Source organism: Perna viridis, chromosome 2 (assembly GCF_037379345.1).
Source record: "Perna viridis isolate PV_CMFRI_1.1 ecotype Kerala chromosome 2, ASM3737934v1, whole genome shotgun sequence".
Taxonomy (NCBI): Eukaryota; Metazoa; Mollusca; class Bivalvia; order Mytilida; family Mytilidae; genus Perna; species Perna viridis.
Genome location: NC_142446.1, coordinates 41680897 through 41702357, shown reverse-complemented (window position 1 = coordinate 41702357; position 21461 = coordinate 41680897). Strand labels below are relative to the sequence as shown.

At 34.3% G+C, this 21461-nt stretch overlaps 1 protein-coding gene across 1 annotated transcript in view; it reads left to right on the top strand.

Annotated features, from left to right (window-relative positions):
* The first annotated feature begins 7198 nt into the window (after positions 1 to 7198).
* LOC148625115 (uncharacterized) overlaps positions 7199 to 21461 on the top strand; it is a 29353-nt gene continuing 15090 nt past the window's right edge. Inside the window, exons 1-5 of the mRNA XM_088568406.1 lie at positions 7199 to 7224; positions 10275 to 10367; positions 13011 to 13088; positions 13725 to 13775; positions 14288 to 14374. Of these exons, the coding sequence (XP_088424532.1) occupies positions 10310 to 10367; positions 13011 to 13088; positions 13725 to 13775; positions 14288 to 14374 (274 nt within the window). The 5' untranslated portion in view covers positions 7199 to 7224; positions 10275 to 10309. The remainder of the gene's footprint in view (positions 7225 to 10274; positions 10368 to 13010; positions 13089 to 13724; positions 13776 to 14287; positions 14375 to 21461) is intronic.

Here is a 21461-nt window from a genome sequence, read left to right as displayed (position 1 = left end):
TTACCTTGAAAGATATTTGGTAATAATATGCATTTAGGGAATTTAGTTTTTGTAATTACATGTATGTGTTGAGAAGAAAAAAATATTTTAAGCATGTTCCAATTAACATACTAATAAATAAAAAGCTCCATTCTATCGAGAATATTTTACCAATATAAAAATAAAATAGTAGTTTACATAGACAGAAAGTGAGGAGTAGTGATTTTCACACAGTAAAATTGGCTGGGAAATTCAAATTGATCAAAAGTGTCATGTTTTGAAAAATCTTACATTCACCAAGGAAATTATTTTCTTAAGCTGAAATTGGTTTTGTTTGAAAAATGAAAAGGAAATACACTTGATACCATAATAAAGGGTTGAATTGCTAGAAAATAAATGTTTTGACCTTGGCTAGTGAATTGAAAATAAATGTTCTGATCTTGGCTATTTAACTGAAAATAAATATTCTGACCTGTGCAAAACCTTTACAAAATTTAGGCTCACTACGCTTGCCATAGTTACATAAATTAGAAACATATACATGTTTAAATACTCCACAAGTTTTATTCAACGCCCTAATAATCTCCAGTGGTAATATTAAATACATCAATGACTTTACTGGGGTAATTAGTACAGTAGTTAAATACTCCTATTGTTGATTTCATTCATATACATAGATAAGTGAATCTGTCCCCTAAAAAGTCCCTCCTAACATTTCCCGCTAAATTTTGGAGATATTTCAGGTCCAGGAATGCCACTAGTCAGTTATAGTAGAGACTATGCCTTGATATATAGAGAAAGAACTTCATTTGATAATGTCTTTAATAATTAACATAAAAACACATGCTTTGATAAAGAACCCAAACCACATATTTTGGTATGCACATTAAAACTTCTTTAGAAAACAATTAGACTCTTTTATGAGTATGGAAAATAAATTATCTAACGAAGGGTATGATGAAAATAAATAATCTGACTTGCACCAGGCTGGAAATAACATTTCTGACCTGAAAAAAATTTGCCAGCCTCCTAAGAATCTAATGGTTGTCCCCTAACAAACCTACCTAACCAAGTTCCTGGTACTGAAATATTACTTGGTGTATCAGACCATGACGTTGTCTTTATAGAATTTAATGCCACACCGTCAAGGTTCAACAAAGCACCACGAAATATACTAATATATAGTAAAGCAAAATGCGAAGACACAGCATTTATATGGTAACATCAAAGGTGTAATTGACACCCTAGCAGTTGAAGGTCTTCGACAAGAATTTAAAGCACAATTTAATCAGATGATAGCGGAACACATTACACACACACACAAAAAAAACTAAACAAAAAGCCTACACTTCCTAGATAACACCTGAGCTACGAAAACAAAAATTGAGACCGCCTATACAAGAAAACGAAAAAATCTTGTAGAAACGAACTTAGAGAGCGGTACAAAAAATCTAAACATTACATACAAAAACTGTTAAGACGGTCTTATTGGCATGACATAAAAGATATAATCACCCAAAATCGGGAACAGAGGTTTCTTTACTATGAAAAAAATGCCTGATCTCAAGTATAAGAAAACAGATTATGTGGGAGTTGGACCACTAAAGAAAAAAATGTTCAGCTCATTACAGATGATAAAATCTGGTGCATTAAATAGCCAATTAAATCTTCTCACTACCGAGTAATACTTCAGAATCTATTCAGTGATCAAAACTACATGACATATGAAAACAAACTCGCCTGTTATAATTGAAGCTCAAGGCATAATCAAGGTCTTCCAGAATCTAAAACCTTCAAAAGCCTGTGGACCTGACCAAATCAAACCGCGTCTCAAAAACCTCATTGATATATCAGCAATTCTTTGTATAATTTATCAAACATCTTTAAATGCCGGTGAAGAACCCTCTGAATGAAAAACAGCGTCTCCCTGATTTACAACTACTTTACAAGAAAGGGTCTAAATATTCTGAAAATTATAGACCAATATCCTTGACATGCATTTGCTGTAAAATCTTAGAGCATGTTGCAGTTAGTGCCATCATGAACTATGCAGATGAAAACAATTTCCTATATCATTTTCAACACGGCTTTCGGCGACAAAGAACCTTTGTAACACAGTAAACTTATAGAATTTATTGATGATGTAACTAAAAACCTAGAAAATTCTTTTCAATGGATATAACCTACGTCACCGGAAATGTTAACGGCCGCACTTTTTGACGTCAAACACACCGCTTGAAAGTAAGTTTCATCTATCAATTCAATAAATGATTTTATATTGTAAATCGCACAAGGAAACGGACATTATTTCTCTCAAACTTGGAAACTATGGTATACAAGTCAAAACTTCTAAATGAATACATAGCTTCCTATCTAATCGTACTCATGTAGTTGTTCTCGAAGGTGTAACAGCTGGCTCTATTGACGTACAGTCAGGGGTACCCCAAGGTTCTGTTCTAGGACCCAGTTTGTTTTTATTTTATGCTAATGATATTCCAGTACACATTACATGGCCATACATGTCGCTAAAGCTAAATACATTGGCATTACAATCCAATCCGATCTTAAATGGCACAGTCATGTGAACACCATATGCAATAAAGCCACTAATACATTAAGCTTCCTAAAAAGAAATTTAAACATCAGTTCCACCAAGGTAAAGGAGCAGGCATATAAATCGCTAGTCAGGCCATCACTGGCATTTGCCTGCTTTATTTGGTATCCATACACTGAAGATTCAATGGCGTGTAGCTAGGTTTGTGACAGACAGATATCACAATATATCTAGTATTTCCAACATGATATAAGATTTAAATTGGAGAAGCCTAGCTCGTAGAAGACCAGACACAAGATTATAATGTTGTATACTTAATAAAGTCAATTATTCCCTAGTTGTCATTACTTAAACAGACCGGTTAATTCCAACCCTTAGACAGTCCCGACACATGCATGTGCTCATTATCCTTCCAAATATCCTCAGCGTCGGTTACAAGTCGGACAACAATCTTTCTTTCCAAGAACCATCAAATTATGGAACAGTACACCAGTAAACGTTTGTTACGAGTGACTCAGTCGAGTCATTCACAACAGCCATTTCAGCTTGCACTTAATTACAGTCATTTAACATCTACCTACGTACAGTTTTAAATTCCCTCTTATTGCTTATTTTTTAAATTCATTCTTTTTTTTAATGTTTAAATTCACTTGTTCAATTTAGTTGGCAAATTTTGTATCTAGCATGCACAGAGAAAAGTGACAGTATCTTCAGCGTGTTGAAGTTGATCAGAAGATAGTAGAAGTTTGACATATCGTACATTTGTACATTACTAACAAAATAAGTTTATTCCTTTTTCAAAAATAACTTATACTTGATATTTCAGAACATTTCAAAACGTATGTCGGTTTTAAAAGCTCATTACCTATTACAAATGTTTTTTATGTTCCGACTTTACTTTTGAAGTTTGAACTTTGTTGTATTACGCAACAGTTCGTCATTCGACTAAGGTCGTCAAACTTCAAGCGCAGTTGCAAAATGCTCTATTTAATAACGGGTGATTTCGTAACCGCGATGACCCGAATGTTTCTTACTCAAGACAACTCGGAGACTAGGCGTTTCTCAGCTTTACATACAGAAAGTTCAATGCTAACCGATCATTTCATCTTTTAATGTAAACTTCCCACTCTCATACGTGTACAAACACCCATAGTACACATGTACACGTCAGGGACTATGTAACACTCTATGTACACATGTAGTATTTTTAAAAGAGGTATATTTCATCTTATATGAAGCTATAATTGACGGCTCTACGGCACCGAACAGCGGTATAAGGTGGTGTATTAATATATTATTATGCAAATCATATACGAATATACAGTACTGAAATTACGTGTGCAAGAAGTCGCTAACAAATATTAGCGACTTAAAAATAGTTTGGCCGACAAATCAATAGTACTTTAAATATAGTCATATTAGTGTTATTTGATACTTTTCTTGTAATGGAGTTATCTCCCTTTTTCGATGCTTTATATTGTATATTAATTTAGAACACCTATATTGAAAATAGAAGTTGTTCACAATGCGTCACATTACCATGATGAATTCACATGACATAATTTTCAGATTCCCTGAAATGAGTAAATAAAAAAAATATAAAATTCTACTAAGTAGGGGAGCCACCTTAAATGTGAATGCAAATACTAGTACTTGTACACGTACCAATGGTAATCTTTTTCACCTCAATATTGTTGGCCAAAAAAGGGGATACGCTGCTATAAATGGTGATATATGTGCCTATTATGGCCAAGAAGCTTGTGATATTCATACCCTATTAGTGACATTCAATTGTAATATGTTATAATTGCTATATAATGCTATACTCTTATACTTTCATCAATTAATTATTTGAACGTGTTATAAAACAGAGAATGATTAGTAACAGACCCTGGGCATAAAAAATGATTCATACATTCCACAATGACATACAATGTACCTGTTAATCCTCCTTCTTTAGGAGAAAGACTTCAGCTTTTTAGTCAACCTCCCCCGCGGGAGACACAAATCTCCCCTTTTCATAAATTTCTCCCCAAAATCTCCTTCATAGCAGAAATTTTGCACAAGATGTTCTACATGGCTTATTAAATTGATATAAATACAATGTGTAATACTCGCTCATTTGAATGCAAATTTCCAGAGAGAGAAAATCACGCCAGACATAATGTTTGCTATCAGCTGAAGAAATGCCGGAAAACATTAGGCATTTCACAGATTTCAGACATGATGAAACTTAGAACCGAATGTGTGAAATATGGTGACAATAAATACACAAAAAATATAGAATTGATATTCCAAAGTTTATTTTACCAAATTTACACAAAATATCAGAAATTGCAAAATTACTAGCACTGTCAGAGTGGAGAGTATATCGTAGAGTGTCAAAATAAGGGTAACAACAAAATAACCGAACACTACAATCCGATCCATATTCAAGTCAAGTCCAAAACAAATTTGGCAAAATAAATATTACACCACCGGAGCAGCTGGTACCGCAATGGTTCTGACATATTACAGTCATTTCAAACGAAATGGTAGGTAAAATCTAGGTTTTACAGCGCACTAAACTTCCCTCTTCCTTTGCGGCGTGGATATACCAGTGGTGATAAAATAGCATTTGCATGCATTTGCGTCATAAATGGTAAAACCAGCGGTTATATCAGTCTAAGTAAATACGATTTTTTCCAATTTGTGAAGAGGAACTTGATGTTGTACCATTGGAAATAATGAAGAGCTATCCACATGTTAAAACAAATGTTAATTATGAAAGGTATTCGCTTTCAAAGATGGCGTCTTCGTGATTCTATTCATCGTATAGATGCACATGGAGTAAGTGAGCGAAAGAAGGATAGACTTCATCGAAGAGTTTACAATGTTATTGGCCATAACCATCTCTGGCATGCCAATACATATCATAAGCTCGTTCGTTGGCGATTTATTGTTGCCTTGTCGTCTTGTAACCTTCCTGACAAAAACACATTCATAACTGTGTTAGAATGCTTTCTTTCTGGAGTTACAAAATTTGGACTACCCTTAAGAGTCAGATCCGATAAAGGGCTCGAAAATGTATCCATTGCAGACTATGTTAACTGAAAGAAGTAAAGGCAGTATAGTAACCGGTAACAGAACCCATAACCAGCGTAAAGAAATACTTTGGTTATTTTTCAATTTGTTTTATCACATGAGAGATTTGGATATAATTGACCTGTTAAATTAAGATCACCTTGCCACTTCACCATGGATGAAATAAATAGAAGTTTGGAGTTTTGGCAAGCTAAGTGGTCTGGTCACAGAGACATCTCCTATTAATCTATGGACATCTGAACAATTATAAAATCCTGTTGGAATACCCGTCAGACACCTATTTATATGATTATGGAATCGAAGGATATGTTGATGTGGTCAGCGCAGAGGAAGGTGGTCGCCCCATTTCCGAATGAACGAATACGCACATGCCTGGAAACAAATACCAACATATTGAATAAATGTAAGCAACGAGAAATGGTTTATAATAAACACATTAAATATCAAATTGCCTACAATGAGGTTACTTGTTAAACGAATAAAGGTATACGGTTATTTTTTTTTGCTGTATCCGTACATTAGCAGGTTGTCGACTTTCTGGCTCCTCCCACTCACGTGATCGGCGGAACTACTTTTTTCTGGTAAGCATAAATTAATCATGGCCGCCACCATAGATACAATGTAAACAAATTGCGATTGCGTATCCCGTTAATCTTTTTTTCGCTGTTTTGTTTCGTTTTCACTCTTTTTAGCTGAATGAAATAAAAGATTTTATGTAAACCAAATAATGATTTTGTTTGTATTTTTTTCACCGTCATATATATGGCAAATCCCAAATCTCGTTCAGATTTGATTCATTATCAGTTTGCAGACGACTTCCCCTGTCATTTCAGTCATGTCGGACTCGGAGCCAGAGTGTCCTTCACAATTTAACATAAACTGTTCCCCACATAAAGAAATTGAAGCATTACAATATGATGAAACTCTTGGAGAGACAAATGGCCAGGAAACTGTTATGCTCTTGGATTTATTACTGCCTAAACCCCAAGATAATGAATCAGAGGAACACTACATTATAGATCTGCCCATACAACTGCCTCCTCTTTTTCAAAAATCTCAAACAAATATTTCTAATCCCAAAGAAACTATTGCACAAATTTCACCCCTGAAATCTGCTGCATATACCAAACAAACAAGTCAGCTTCCATTTTGTAATTCTAAAAAATGTGACTGATTTTGCAATATTGCAAAAGGATTTTTAATATTACAAATTCATTTTCTGATATATTACAAATTCATTTCCTAATACTACAATTTCAATTTGTAATATTACAAAATGTGTGATATTTTATAATATTACTAAATCAGGAATTTCTGATATTAGAAAATGATTTTGTAATATTAAAAATTCAATCGGAATTGGCTGGACGATACCTGCAAAATATGAATAAGTGATGTCAGGGGTTTGAGGGAGCGAGGATGGACTCAAAACCCTGACTTGGGAGGATGAGTAGGGCCTAAAAGTGCCAAATATCCCTGCAAAGGGATCCACCAACCAAAGTGGCCGAGTAGTTCCGATTGCTGAAGTTGTTTAAATTCTAAAAATAGATTTCACAATTTTCCAAAGCTGAAAATAGACAGCAAAATAGCTAAAGTTGTCAGTAAAGGTCTGTAAATTAATTGATACATATAAAACTAATAATTAGTGTTTAAACTGTATTGTTTGATTTAAATTCAGATATCATTTTGAGCTAGTAAATCATTGTTATAAAAACACTTCTGAACAGATTCATGAGCCCACTATTTTGTTTTTATAGTGGTCATGCATGGTTTAATTTGATGTTGTTTTTTTTTATAATTGTTCTGTCCCAAAAGTTAGCTAAAATTAGAATTAGACGGACATGATGTACTGGACAAGGTTATTGTAATGATTTTTGTTCAGTATGCTTCAATTCTGGAACATTTGCAGCCGTGATGACGAAATAGTTATTTTTAGAAAATCATCCATGAAGATAATTCAAGTTCGTATTTTACTTAAATGTACATTGATTAAAACATTTAAAAGCGTGACTAGAACGGACGTTTTGATGGGGGAGGGGAGGGGTATCTGCAAGATTTATACAACAAAGCAGGAAAGGGTAAGTTAAGCAATACATCCCCTTATATAGTTATTTTGTGTCATATTTACCGCCACATTTAGAAAATTGGGTATGTATATGTAGGATAAAAACTTTAGATATGTTCTGTATAGCTCACCTGTTTCTCGTCTGTTTTGGTCTAATACTCGGTATCAGACCAGACGTGAATTTTTATTTGGTTCCATCCGGCACATGAAATATTACCAACACAGAAGACGACAAATATGTATACTATATGCGAAAAATTGATGTTTCCCTTTTAATTTCACACTGGCATACATTAATAATAGGGTACTAGTACATGTACACGAATTAAACTGGCGGTGCTAAAATGTACCTAATGTCTTTAGATGGTCTCATCCTTCCTTTGACGTTTCGAACATTGACCATGACATCTGCTAGTTGGTGGGTCATCAGAGATTGCCAATCACTAACTCGTCTATTACCATGGGCTTCCAACTTGGATATTTTTTTGCGATGCCATAACCAGTAAAATGATCATTCTGCTGTCCCGCTAGCTGTCTAGCTACTATCGTGTGCGCTTTTCAAGCTACATTGTATTGGTGCGGAGTGGAACATCATGTATGAGCCCAAAAATATCAATTTGACCAGCTAGACTTCAAAACACCCATTGTCTTAGAATTTGTTTAAATTAAGGAAGCGATTAAATAAAAGTGATTGAAAGGAAAAAAAGGAAGACCTGAACATTTTGCCATATTACCACATGTAAACTTAACTATACGTAGCAAAAGGAATTATATTCAGAAAGGATCAAATAATTGCAAGGGAAAGTGATATACATAGCTTTTGAATGACGAAAACTTTACAAATGATAAGAGAGAAATATTGATTTCCGACCATTGATTCTATAAGGAAACAATTTTTGACACTATTTAGAATGTCAAGTAACAACAAAACAAGAAGGAAAGAGGACGTTAATGGCAAAGTGATCCTTACGAAGTACTTTCAATGCATTTAGGAGGATCATATTCAAATGGATAGTATGATTTGATAGTAAGAACCAAAATAATGAGATATCATGAAAAAGAAAAGCTGAACGCAACCACTTACCAGCAAAAGTGAAACAAATGAAGATAATTAATTCACCTTTCCCCTTCTTTACCTACTTTTCAACTAACAAGGTTTAGTAAATTAGCACCCTTACATTGGAGAGCTAATAGAGCAGCCAAATTCGGCATGAAGGAAAGTGCAATTGCTGTCACCTGGATCACTATTTGAAGAACTCATGGAAAGACGAGTTAGAGCAAAATAAAGATATATACTGATAATGGAGAATGATAAAGAGTTGGTAAGATGAATGGAATTAAGAATTTAACGTTACAATGAGAAAATCAAACCAAACTGAGAATAGAAATACAAGGTAGCATAACTTTCATATTGGCAATAAGGTCTTTGTAAGAGGAAAACAAAAGAAACTAATGGTCAACAGCATAGAAACCAGCTTTCTATACAGTGTTTGTTATAAATGGCTCATTGTAGATGGAAGAAGGGATGGAAGAGCGATTCACAGAGATGCTAGAAAGTCAACCATGACAGACGTAGATGGGTGCAAATTGAAAAGAGGAGCTACTTAGACAAATTAAAAAAAAGATTTACTGGCCTCAGGGTAAAATTTATATTCGTTTGAGAAAAGACAATGATCAGACGATATATCCCAAAGATAATTGACCATGTAATGAGTCATCAGAAACAATTAACACATACTGCAGTACACATTTATTTGTGTCATTGCAAGGTTAATTGTTTTTTTTTATAAGTTACGAAAGAAGGTAATATTTATTTTTATGAGAATTTAGCAACTCTGACTATTACGGTTTGCTGTTTCCGCATTTTTTGTATATTGATGTGTTGTATATATAGCTCGCCATTATCATACGCCCACTCGGGGTTGGGATGGGGGAGCCGGCTCGTGCGTTTCACTTTCTGTGACAGACATCTCAGCTTCAATTGGAGGGATTGCTTAGATATTTGGTGTAATGCTTTTGAATGATAACTTGTACCTGTAACCAAATCGACCGATCATTGTACCGATCGACTAAGTAATTTTTAGGCGGTACATAATTAAAATTTTTATAACAGATTTCTAAGCTGGTACTGGAGCGGGTACTTAGATTCTTGGTATATTGTATTGCATGACGACTTGTACCATGTCCCCCTTTCCGAAGTTTGACAGAAATGTTTGAGTTAGGGTATTCTTAGCACGGCGTAGCGTGAGACATCTCATTGAAATAACTTATCATCTCTGTGTTTCTTACGATGTTCTATCTTACAAACAACTACTTTTATTCGAGCATTTTATTTAAGCCGTGTTGCTGTTCTGGAACGTGTGCTTGGATCGTAAAGCTCATGTATAGCGACCCGTCTTCCAACGCAAAAAAGTTTGGGGTTTATTGTCCTTTGATAATATTATTATTATTATTATTTTGTTTTTGCTTTGCGGGTTTGAAGCTTTGTAGCGAGCTTGTATTTTACTATCTGTTTTAGAATAGCAGATCTTGTTTTTCCTAGGTCTTTAATCAAAACCCTAAATAAATTGCTATCAACTTAATATATTTTAGGTGAGCGTAAATTGTGTTACAGTTCAATCACCATCATGGGCAGCAAACTGTCATGTTCTGCAAAAAACAAAGATGATAAGAACGACCCACCTTGTAAGTTTTATAGCGATTTAGAATCTGAATATTTTACGGTTATATTTTTTTTTAAATATTTGACAAGTATTATTTATATCCGAAGATATGGATAGTTGTATTGGGCTGAGGCAACGCCATGATCAAATACAGCTATTTGAGGCTCGTACGGCTTGTCAGATGACATGATACAGGCCACTTCTTAAACAACTTTATTTACAAGATCAGTAGCGTAAAATGATGAGACTAAATAGTAAATGTATTTTTCTGCTTCAATTTACAGATTGTTTTATTCCAGTGCTGACATAAGTTAAAGCTGTCAAAACCATGATTTTGTAGTTGGATAAACAAAGTAATCGGTAATGAAAACTCCAATTTATCCTGTTCTCATTTGGCCTGTCTTTCCTTAACTGACAAGTCCAGTTCACCTTTTTGTTTTTTTTTATTCTGAGCCTGCTAGTTCGTGTTGGTCGTATTACTTTTTTTCATTTGCTTTAGTTGTCTGGTATTAAATGGGCAATTGTAAACATATTTTACATAGCAGGGGCCATACCAATAAAAGTATCCTAATATGTTTTAGGAATAAAATAAGGATGGCCTTTGAAACGTCGTACGGTCAATTGGAACAACTCGGCCATTTCCGCTACAGTAAAAATAATTTCTTATGTGTAACTAGAAAGACTGAGGAGTTCCGATTGGTCGTACGATGTATACCGATGCTATCTAAGGATGTTCCTTATACTATATGATCACCATGAGACGGTCCTAAGATAGTGTTATGCTAAATTATGATTTATTGTCGGATAATTATGAAAAAACTGAATGGTAAATACATTGAAAAGGGGGTATATATCAAATTTATAAGATATTATATAGAGCATGGATAAATTGCTATACAATTATTAACATTAATACTAATGAAATGTTTGCAAATAATAAAATAAACACTAATACTAAATGTCCACTCGAAATCATTATCTTTAATTTCCCAAGCATTGCACGAATCATGAGTAGTAATAACAGGAACCCAAATTTTTCGGAAAGTGTTATTCAAATTATATTGTCTGAAGTTAAGGAGAATGAGGCAACAATATTTCACAGAGCATCTAATTGCGAAAAAGAAAGTGACACTGTTGGAGAATACTTGCCTTAAAGTGAATGCCGTAAGCAGTGGCTCTGTCTCTAATACTGTATTTCGTCTAATACTACCCCCTCGTTGTTTGAGATGATTATATACAGCGGTCAGGTTTTTTTTGTTAACATTCTTTCAATTTTTGACATTTTAAGTTCATCTTAAGTTTTAGGGGTAAATCATCATAGGACACCCATGGAGGTATCCTAACTTTAGGACATATTTTAGGATGTATCTATAGTTTTGAGACTTTTGTTGACATGACTAAGGAAAAAGACGTGTCCTAAGACCATCCTTAGACACGTCCTATTCCCAAATAGGCTTCGTTGACATGGCCCCTGGTTAATTTGTGTTATTATTTCTCTATTACATTTAATGACGCTTTACACTGTCTACATTATTTTTCAAACAAAGAAACTGCGCATTAAGATAGCTGTACTTTGAAATTGAAAACCCGTCTAAGAGATATTACCCACGAAGCATTCACCCGCTAGAATGAAAACTCTTACACATTTGCTGTTTTAGGTTACAACCCATATGTTTTACCACTATAGATGAAAATAGAAAAAAAATGATATACCGAGCAACATGTACGCTATAGTTTCTCCTTGACATCATATTTGTTAATTAGGAAAGACACTTTTTATGCACACTATCCCAAAGTATCGACATTCGTATGGCACTAATTGTGCCCTTTCTTGACCTACATGTTTCTTTATTCAACTGAATTGGAGTTCCCCTAAGATCTTGTGATAGACAAGAAGGTTTAAACAGCTAAAACCTTTAATTTCACATATCAAAATATTGACAGTGTTCTCTCCAATTATAATTCTAAACTTAGATAATTGCTTTCGTTCATTTATCCATAACCAGAAATTAGAGAGAGTACTAAAATAGCTTCCACCACATCATATTTTGTACTCTTGCATATGAAATGTATTTATGTTGTATATATTGACATCTCTGTATAACTATGTATTTAAGTTATTAGAATAAAGATTCATTCATTCATTAATCATTTTCAGACCGTTACTTCGAATTCGACGGCAGTAGTTGTTTCACTGCAAAAATATATAACAAACAAGACAGTTTTGATTTCAACATTATTATTTTCCCCTTCATGTAAATATTTCAGACGATAGATTTTCATAACATCATCCATGTATCTTCTCTACTATCTTGACTACTGATTTACTAACTTTAACCAGTGGCAGTGCTATGCTGCCTGTTTGTATTGCAATATACTGGAATTAATTTTACGTAATGAAAGCAGTATTTTTAGCGTGCTTTAAATCTAGTTTACCCACCATTTTCATTGGGAAAGCCTGTACCAAGTCAGGACTGATGCGGTTAACGTTGTATTCAACTTTCCGGTTTTGCCTTGGTGTTGTTGTTTTTTTATAGACTTTTCTATTTGACTGTTGCCTAAAGTTTGTAAGTTCGGTAATTCTGTTATTTAAAAGTAGTATTTTATTTTGTTTAGTTTTCGCTATTTTATTTCAATAATAAGTGATTTTTTTTCTATTTTACAGATACTGAAAGAACAACAGTTACAGATGCTAATCTTGATACTGACATTATACAAAACGGCAGTAGAGAAACAGTTGAAGGTAAGACAAAAGGAGAAAGAGACTGCATATCATCATATATTATATTCATCTATGATATCATCAAAAACTAACAAGACATATACGAAAAAGTATTAGTGTAAATTTTATCTTTGCATGATCTGAATTTTATATTTCTTTTTGTGGAAATCTGACACAGCGTTGCAATGATACATGTGACCACTATTGAAACATATACACAAGATACACATAATGGACAGTCGTATCAGTGAATAAAAAACAGATAGTTTAGAATTTCCTAAAGCAGTCAAAGATACTTTTTAAGCTTTTATTGTGTCAAACTTCTACAAAACGAAAACAATATTATACCAAAATGATCACAGGTTTATTGAATTAAAAAACTTCACGAGATGATGATACCAATGTTTCCGTTACTTAGTAGAAATAAATGCCATGAAATTAAAATTTTCATAAAGATCGAACATGGAATCAAATATGCCGTTTGAATCATATTCAGAGTACAGACATGATTGGCAGAATGGAATTAGTTTCCATGATGTTTGACAAAATGCAGTATATTTTCCCTTGTAAAATTTACTGTTGACACTAGTTCATCTAAATAGATGTATTTCTTAAAAATTGTACTATTGTCATATTAAAAATTTTATTTTCATTCAGAGTGTTTAGAAGAATTGGAAAAAACTAACAGTGAACAGCAAAATGGAAAAGGTAAGACCTTTTGTAACGTATAATAACCAAACTCGTCTTCAATTGATTTTTCCCGTTAACATCAAACGAGCATATATTAAAAAAAGTACTGTTTTTGGTAAATGAAACATCATGATTGTGTTGCTGGTAATTTATCAAGACACTGTAAACTTGTTTTTATCAACATTTGAAAAGTTATGTATGAATTGTTAAAGTACGTGGATTTACAATTTTATTTATCATGGAATTATTGATTTAAAAAAATGAATTCGCATTATTTGACTCAGTGAACATATCAAATGGTCGGAAGTGATGTATTTCGGAAATGATTATTTAAACTTTTTTTACGCTGACGCAAAGGGTGTGTTATAGTCAAGTTTAATTTCGAGACTTAAGCGTTTTAACACAACTGCGATCATTTCAACTAAGTCAGTTATTTGAATACAAATAGCTCCTTCCTCATAGACAAAGCTTAAAATCATATTGTTTACGATTGAGAATAAACCATTTTGTTTTTGTGTTATTTTTTTCAGTTATTAACATTTACAGCATTAAAGGAAGAAATGTAAATGTGTCTATCTCTGACGGGAACCAACAAACTGATCTTGATGACGATAACGGTAGGTTCACCTTGTAAGAAACTAATCCTTTATAATTGGTTATTAGTGTACAATTTAGTTTCAGAAGTAACGCGGTTTCTGATTGGATGACAATTTTTGTTTATCATCTCATAGACCAAATTTTGCAATGACTGTGACGACATCAAACTTTTTAATGACTACTCGTTGAATTTTAGTACTTAAATTATAAGAAAAGACTTTATATTTTTCGGTCAATTTGAATAACCTCAATGCCCGTGGTGCACACTAAAAAATAAATAACCTGATATGCAGGTTATTTAGCGTGCACCACGTGATTGAGATTATTTCTTCATAGACCGAAAAAATTAATATAACAGCTATTCCTTAAATAATCTCATTATGACCACACCTGTGAAAGAAGATATACCCACCTCAATTTTATCTTGTTTGTTGGAATAAAGAATATAAACACTGAGATTCGGTTTAAAAGAAGACTCATTTCAAAAATATTCGAGACTTGATGTCTACAAAATATAATCGAATCGGACATGTTTTAACAAATATTCCACTTTTCAGTGGGAATAAGCTGTGCGTGCTCACTTTTCAGGTACCCGAATATTTCATGTAAATACACCATCTTGTACGTACACCTATGTGATGTGTCCATTTCTGATAAATTTATTATCCCTTACATTTTTTCCTATATCATATCCCCCGTGAAGGTCCGGGTGTCAAAAAGAATAGACCTACAGCAGCGCTAAGCTTGTCGTAAAAGGCGACTAAATAGTGCTCAAAACCCTAGCCGGGGGCTAGAGCGCTCTGCCCACAGAGCAACTGGGATGTGTGCCCCAGGTGGTGGAATGGGGTACCCCTGGCGTGTTACATGCTGGAGTTGTCAGGCTATAATACGGAAAACCTGACCGCAAACCATAGTGGTGCACCGTGTTGGGAAAGATGCCACGTTCCTTGCACGTTAAAGAACCCTACTGTGGTATTCTCCCGGAGTAGGAACCATAGGGCTCCGCCACAGGAGGCTAATTTGCCCGACCCTACCCACATCTCCCTATTTCCAGTGGCAATCAAAATTTGTCGACCCCATTGTCCTTGTGTCCCATCCCTTTTTCATTTCATCATCATTTCATGTTCATTTTATCATTAATTTCATGTTCATCGTCTGAATATAGCTGAAATATTGCTGCTCGGACGTTAAACCCCAACAAACAAACAAAACAAACAAAATCCTATATCATACTGTACCATACTCGGTCTATGTCTTTCATGAAAATCGTCGTATGTTAATCTGTCTGCAGACCATCTGTTCCAGTACAAACATTCTGACTATTTCAAAATTATCAAACCATGTTCCATCACTTTAAATGATATATTTGACTACAACGATGACGAACCACATTGTACCATATCAGAATGTGGTATAAAAAAATGCAAAACATGCAACATTCTTATAACCGACTCTTACTTCTCCAGTTACCTTACAAACAAAACCTTCCATACTAGAAGTCACGATGACTTAAGTTGCAAACCAACAAACTTGATATATGGATTAGATTGCAACTTATGTGGTTTAGTATATGTCGGCGAAACACAAGAACGATTAAACAAAAGAATGTGCGATCATCGTTCAGGAATTAACACCACCAAAGTCCCGACAGTTTATCAACATTTTAATCAACAAGATCATTCAGTCCTATCTATGAAAGTTCGTATTTTTAGAAAAAAATTACCATCCTACGAACAATCCCGTTCTAAGTAAAAACTATCGTAGGGAAAGAGAGGAGTACTGGATACGCAGACTAAGTATTGCAATACCTTACAGATACAATGATAACAAAAGTATAGGAAACCTTTCAAGCCAATATAAGAATAGCATAAATGTAATGAATTTATTTGGCAAAAATCCAAGACGGGAAAGGAGTCATGACCATCGCCATCTATACGTCACCTAAGTTACATGATGTCTCCATAGATGGTCTCCTTCCTTTCATACTAAAACCTCTTGAACCAAATTTTATTCTTTACCTCTCACTCTACGACACTCCCTTTACAAAACAAGTCTTGACACTCCTGTTTCTGACCCCACCTCATCATTATACAGACTTGTTGCCATCATTTTGGATATTGGTTTCCACAGACTCTTTAAACCAGGTTGTGTGAAAAGTCAAGATGAAGAAAAACGATCATTTCTTCCACTACCGTTTGTCAACAAAGGTATAGATGCAATTAATTTGGCTAAAATCTTCCATCACAAAAACGTTGCCAACCAAATTCCCTCATATTTCAAAGACAAATCCATACCAATTATTTCATATTCCTATACTTCACACATTGCATCCAAAATTTTCAATTATAAAAGGCTATTACAGAACCTCGAGATTGAAGACTTCAAGACTAAACAACCTGACTGTTCTTGCAAAAGAACTCCATTCAAATATGGTCCTTCTGGTCACGTCGTTACGGGAGATTTAACGATAATCAAAAACGAATCTCTGCGTAATATCATTTCTAAAGGTCCCAAATACCGTGAACCACGCTCCATAAATTGGATTATAACTTTAAAGTTCTTATGGATGCCGTGGAGGACTATGCAAGAAAATGGATAAAACCAGAAAAAGAAGACATTGACTCTCTGTCAGAATGGTTAAAGACCGTGAGGTCTTTAATTTTGAAAGTATATCAATGAGTGCCAAGGCTGTATCAGTTTTCAAAGACTCCGATGTAGCAAAAACATTGTCTACTATACATGACAAATATGTTGTCGTACCAGCAGACAAAGCCCAAAACAACATTGCTTTTGTCTGCAAAACGTTTTCCATCCAATGTTTATTATCAGAAGTAGACGTGTATACGTAGAAAATAATAGCAGTGATAAGACCTATACTGCTGCCACACTCTCCAAAGAGGAGATTGTGGAAAACCATAAATCTGTGCTATCTTCTTTTGGTCTCTCTACCAAAGACGATGATTGTGATTTACCGTCTATGTACTGAATTTCTAAACTCCACAAGAATCCATACAAACAACGTTTCATAGTTGGATCTGTAAAATGTACCACCAAACCTCTTTCAAAACGTCTAACTTCTATACTCACAACTGTCAAAGAGGGTCTGCAGTCATACCACAATACTTGTTACTCCCGTAGTGGTATTAATTCAATGTGGATCCTGAAAAATTCGAAAGATCTTTTGGAGACAATCAGTTCAAGACTATTATCTGAATATAATAGCATAAAAACCTATGATTTATCAACACTGTATACTTCTATTCCCCATACTCAGTTAAAACCCCGACTTAAAAACATTATACATCGTTGTTTTTTTCCATAAAAGATGGTACTCCTAGATACAAATATATAGTTCTTGGTAGGGATTCCTCATACTTTGTAAGAAATAATTCCAAATCATCTTCAAAATATACAGAGGAAGATGTTTACGAAATGCTTGAATTTTTAATCGACAAGATACTTGTCCAGTGTGGTGGACGTGTTTTTCAACAAACGGTCGACATTCCAATGGGAACAAAGTGTGCTTCTTTACTTGCTGACCTATTCCTTCATTCTTATGAGGCTGACTTTATAGCTGATCTGATGCGAAAGAGAGAATATTGTTTGGCTAGATCCTTTAATGTAAGATGACGCATTGTCTTTAAACAATCCTAATTTCAGGGATTTGATCCATCGCATCTACCCCCAAAAAAACTTGAGATAAAGGATACCACAGACACTGTGAAGTCAGCCTCATATCTTGACCTACACTTACAAATCGATGGTAAAGGAAAACTATTGACCAAACTTTACGACAAACGTGATGACTTTTCATTCAGAATTGTCAACTCTCCTTTCATTTGTGGCAACATCTCTTCAGCACCTGCGTATTGGAGTGCTCATATCACAACTCATACATTATTCCAGAGCTTTCCGAAATTACACAGACTTTTTGTATCGCGCTAGAACTCTAACAAATAGGCTTTTGGAACAGGATTCTGTTGCCAGAAGATTGAAGTCGTCACTACAGAAGTTTTATGGTCGTCATCTTGAACTCTTGGATCGTTATTGTGTATCCATCTGTACCATGAAAACTAATTTATTTAACGGGTCATAGTTTTCCTCTCCTCGTTTGTCTACCCCGGACTTGACTTTTTATGAGCAACTCGGCGGGTGTTTCTTGAAAAGCAGAGGACGCTTACCCTACCAGTGCAACTGGGCCATGCTCCCAGTTTTTAGTGGAGTCGGGGTTGCTCATTTGCTTTTGTTACTTTGCATGTATGATTTTAGTTACTTTATGTTCTTTGTTGTGTATGTCTGTTTTCCATGTCCGGTCTTTGTCCCTGGATTACATTCTTTTGATTACCGCTATAACCTTGGTTTCCTTGATTACTCTCTTACAAGGATCTTGTCATTATTTCTAGGTGGATATACATGTTCACTTTACAGTATCTATTGTTTTCTTTATTTTGTTTTTGTTTCTGGCATAGTGTTTTCTGTGCTTTGTTTTTTTACTGTTTATTTTGTTATTATCCACGTGCAGTGGTTTCATTCCATGTCAATTTATTTCATAAAACTTTAAAAATATCTAAATCTGTTACTTTATGGAAACTGTAGTTACAGTTTTTATCTAATTCACATATTTTCAGCTTTTCAAAGATTTCGTAAGTCAAGGCTTTGTGCATATGGGTTTTGCGTTTTAGCTATATCTGCCTTTTAATTGTTTACACCCGCTTCTTTCAGTGCTCGCCTTTAGCCATTAGCGAGTCCCGCGGAGGGAACGACCAAAAATTTGCATCGCAAATTTGACAGTTCTAACATCGTTGGGAATTTTTCAGACCTTTCTATACGTTTACATATCTTCCCTGCATCAATTTGATCCGATGGAACAGTGTAGCGAATAGAGTCGTCACATTCTGAGACGTTGTATACTATTGATTTGTTGTGACATGCATCATTAATTTGATCCTCTATCCTACATAATAACATCTAAATGAACTGTCCCGTACTACCATACATCGTGTACTAAGTTACAGCCCTAGATTAATCCTACGAGGAGGAATGACCCGGCCAGCGAAAGCTATATTTTAATATAGCCTAGCTGGCCGAGTGGTCTAGGGCGCTGGACTTTGTGCAGGCGGTGTTGCCATAGATGTCACAGCGGTATGAGTTCGAGTTCCGCGGAGGGATCGACCAAAAATTTGCATCGCAAATTTGACAGTTCTAACATCGTTGGGAATTTTTCAGACCTTTCTATATATATATATATATATATATATATATATATAATAGTGTCACCGCCAAATTGCGGTCGTATATTGGTATGGTGCTGACAGCGGCGTCATCGTCGGCGGCGTCAGTGTCGTTGTCGTCCATATTCACTCGGTGTTCGTGCAATGACTTTAGTTATGGTTGATCAATAGTTATGAAATTTTGATATGATTTGACTAACTACTAATTGAATGCTCCTATTTAATTTTTAATTATGGCCCCTACCGTTTTCAAATTAGGTCCATCCATGTATCTGACAGATACCACACTGTTGGTTTCTGTTCATCAAATAAAAACTGAGAGTCCAGATTTTTACCAAGCTAACGTACATAAAGTGAAATGGTCAATCCTTATCATATTTAAGTTCAACACATCCATGCAAGTACACATTCAAGAAAGAAGCATTGTTATATATATATGACTTGTCTTATGGTTATGGCAAAGCATTGTGGAATTTGTTCCCCATTTATTGATATCAGTAGATATTTAGTAACATATGTTAATGAAAAATTATCAACATATAATTAATTCAATATTGATCATATCAATAAATGGAAGAGTCTTCTAGACAATGCAAATACATTCAAATCAAAACGAATGTTTTGAGAAAAAAACTAAAAAAAAATCTAATAGTGCTCACAAAGTAATTTGACGGAATAACAAGTTGAATCTTACTTACATATATCATATCCGATATGTGTACATTTGTTAAGAATAGCTTAGCATAAAGAGACTACATGAGTGAAATAAATCAATGCAGGCCTCCACAAGTCTTCATCCAATTTGTTTCATTTCGAAAGCAAGCAAAAGTTGATTGTCTTTGCTTTGTTTTTCTCTTGAAAACTTTGAATATAACTAATGATATTTTCTAAATTGTATCAATGTCTTGCACAGTAAAATAAACTTGAATGTGTTCGAGGTGATCGATTTAGTTTCCCAAGGATTTCTATAATAAATTGAGTTTCAACCATTCAAGATGCCAACAGCATATCATTCACGTTATTTGTTCTATTTCTCAACTTTTTATTTTTTTATTATAAATCCTATTTTATCCCCAAAATATGAAAAGAAATACCTATTAGGCAAAAAAAACCAAAAAAACAAAAGACAAAAAACAAAAAAAACAAAAACAAAAAAATTAAAAAAAAACGTAATGTTTCCTGCTACCATCAAAGAAAAAGTGTAGGTACATGTAGGTAGTGAAATTGTTTAAATGAAAAACATTTAACATTGGGTTTATGGAGAAAAGATTAAGGTTCTGACACGAGTCTTTATTGATGGTCTAGGATTTCTTCCTCTACGATGAGAAATTCCGTCTTTTGACGAGTTGAGCGCGGCGGAACGAGTTATTATTTTTCATACGAGTGGAAAAAAATCCCAGATTTTCAATACATAACGAGCGTAAGATATTCCTTCCGTTTTACAGCCAAAAGCTGTGGATTTACAATAAATGTCACTGAGTAATTTGCATAAATAATGTGTCGTATTACTGGGCTCCGATTAACCACGTGCGATTAACAGTAATCATCACGAAAATTATGTTATATAGTAATTAATTTCTAAGTTGTTGTATAATTTGAATATATTAATATACTTTGTCATACAAAGATGTGAAACTGCGTACAAAAAGTTGTATTCATTTATTCATTGACTTCCTGAACTTCACTGGACTACTTTTACTTTGCGTATTGCGATTGGTTATTTTACCCATGATTGACACGGTCCTTCGCACCTGTCTGTCATGTGCTGTCTGTCAAAGAAAAACAAAGAAAACGGAAGAACTTCATGTCTTCACTTCATGTCCAGACAATATCTTGAGTATTTGTTTAAAGATCTTTATGTAATTACACCACAAGG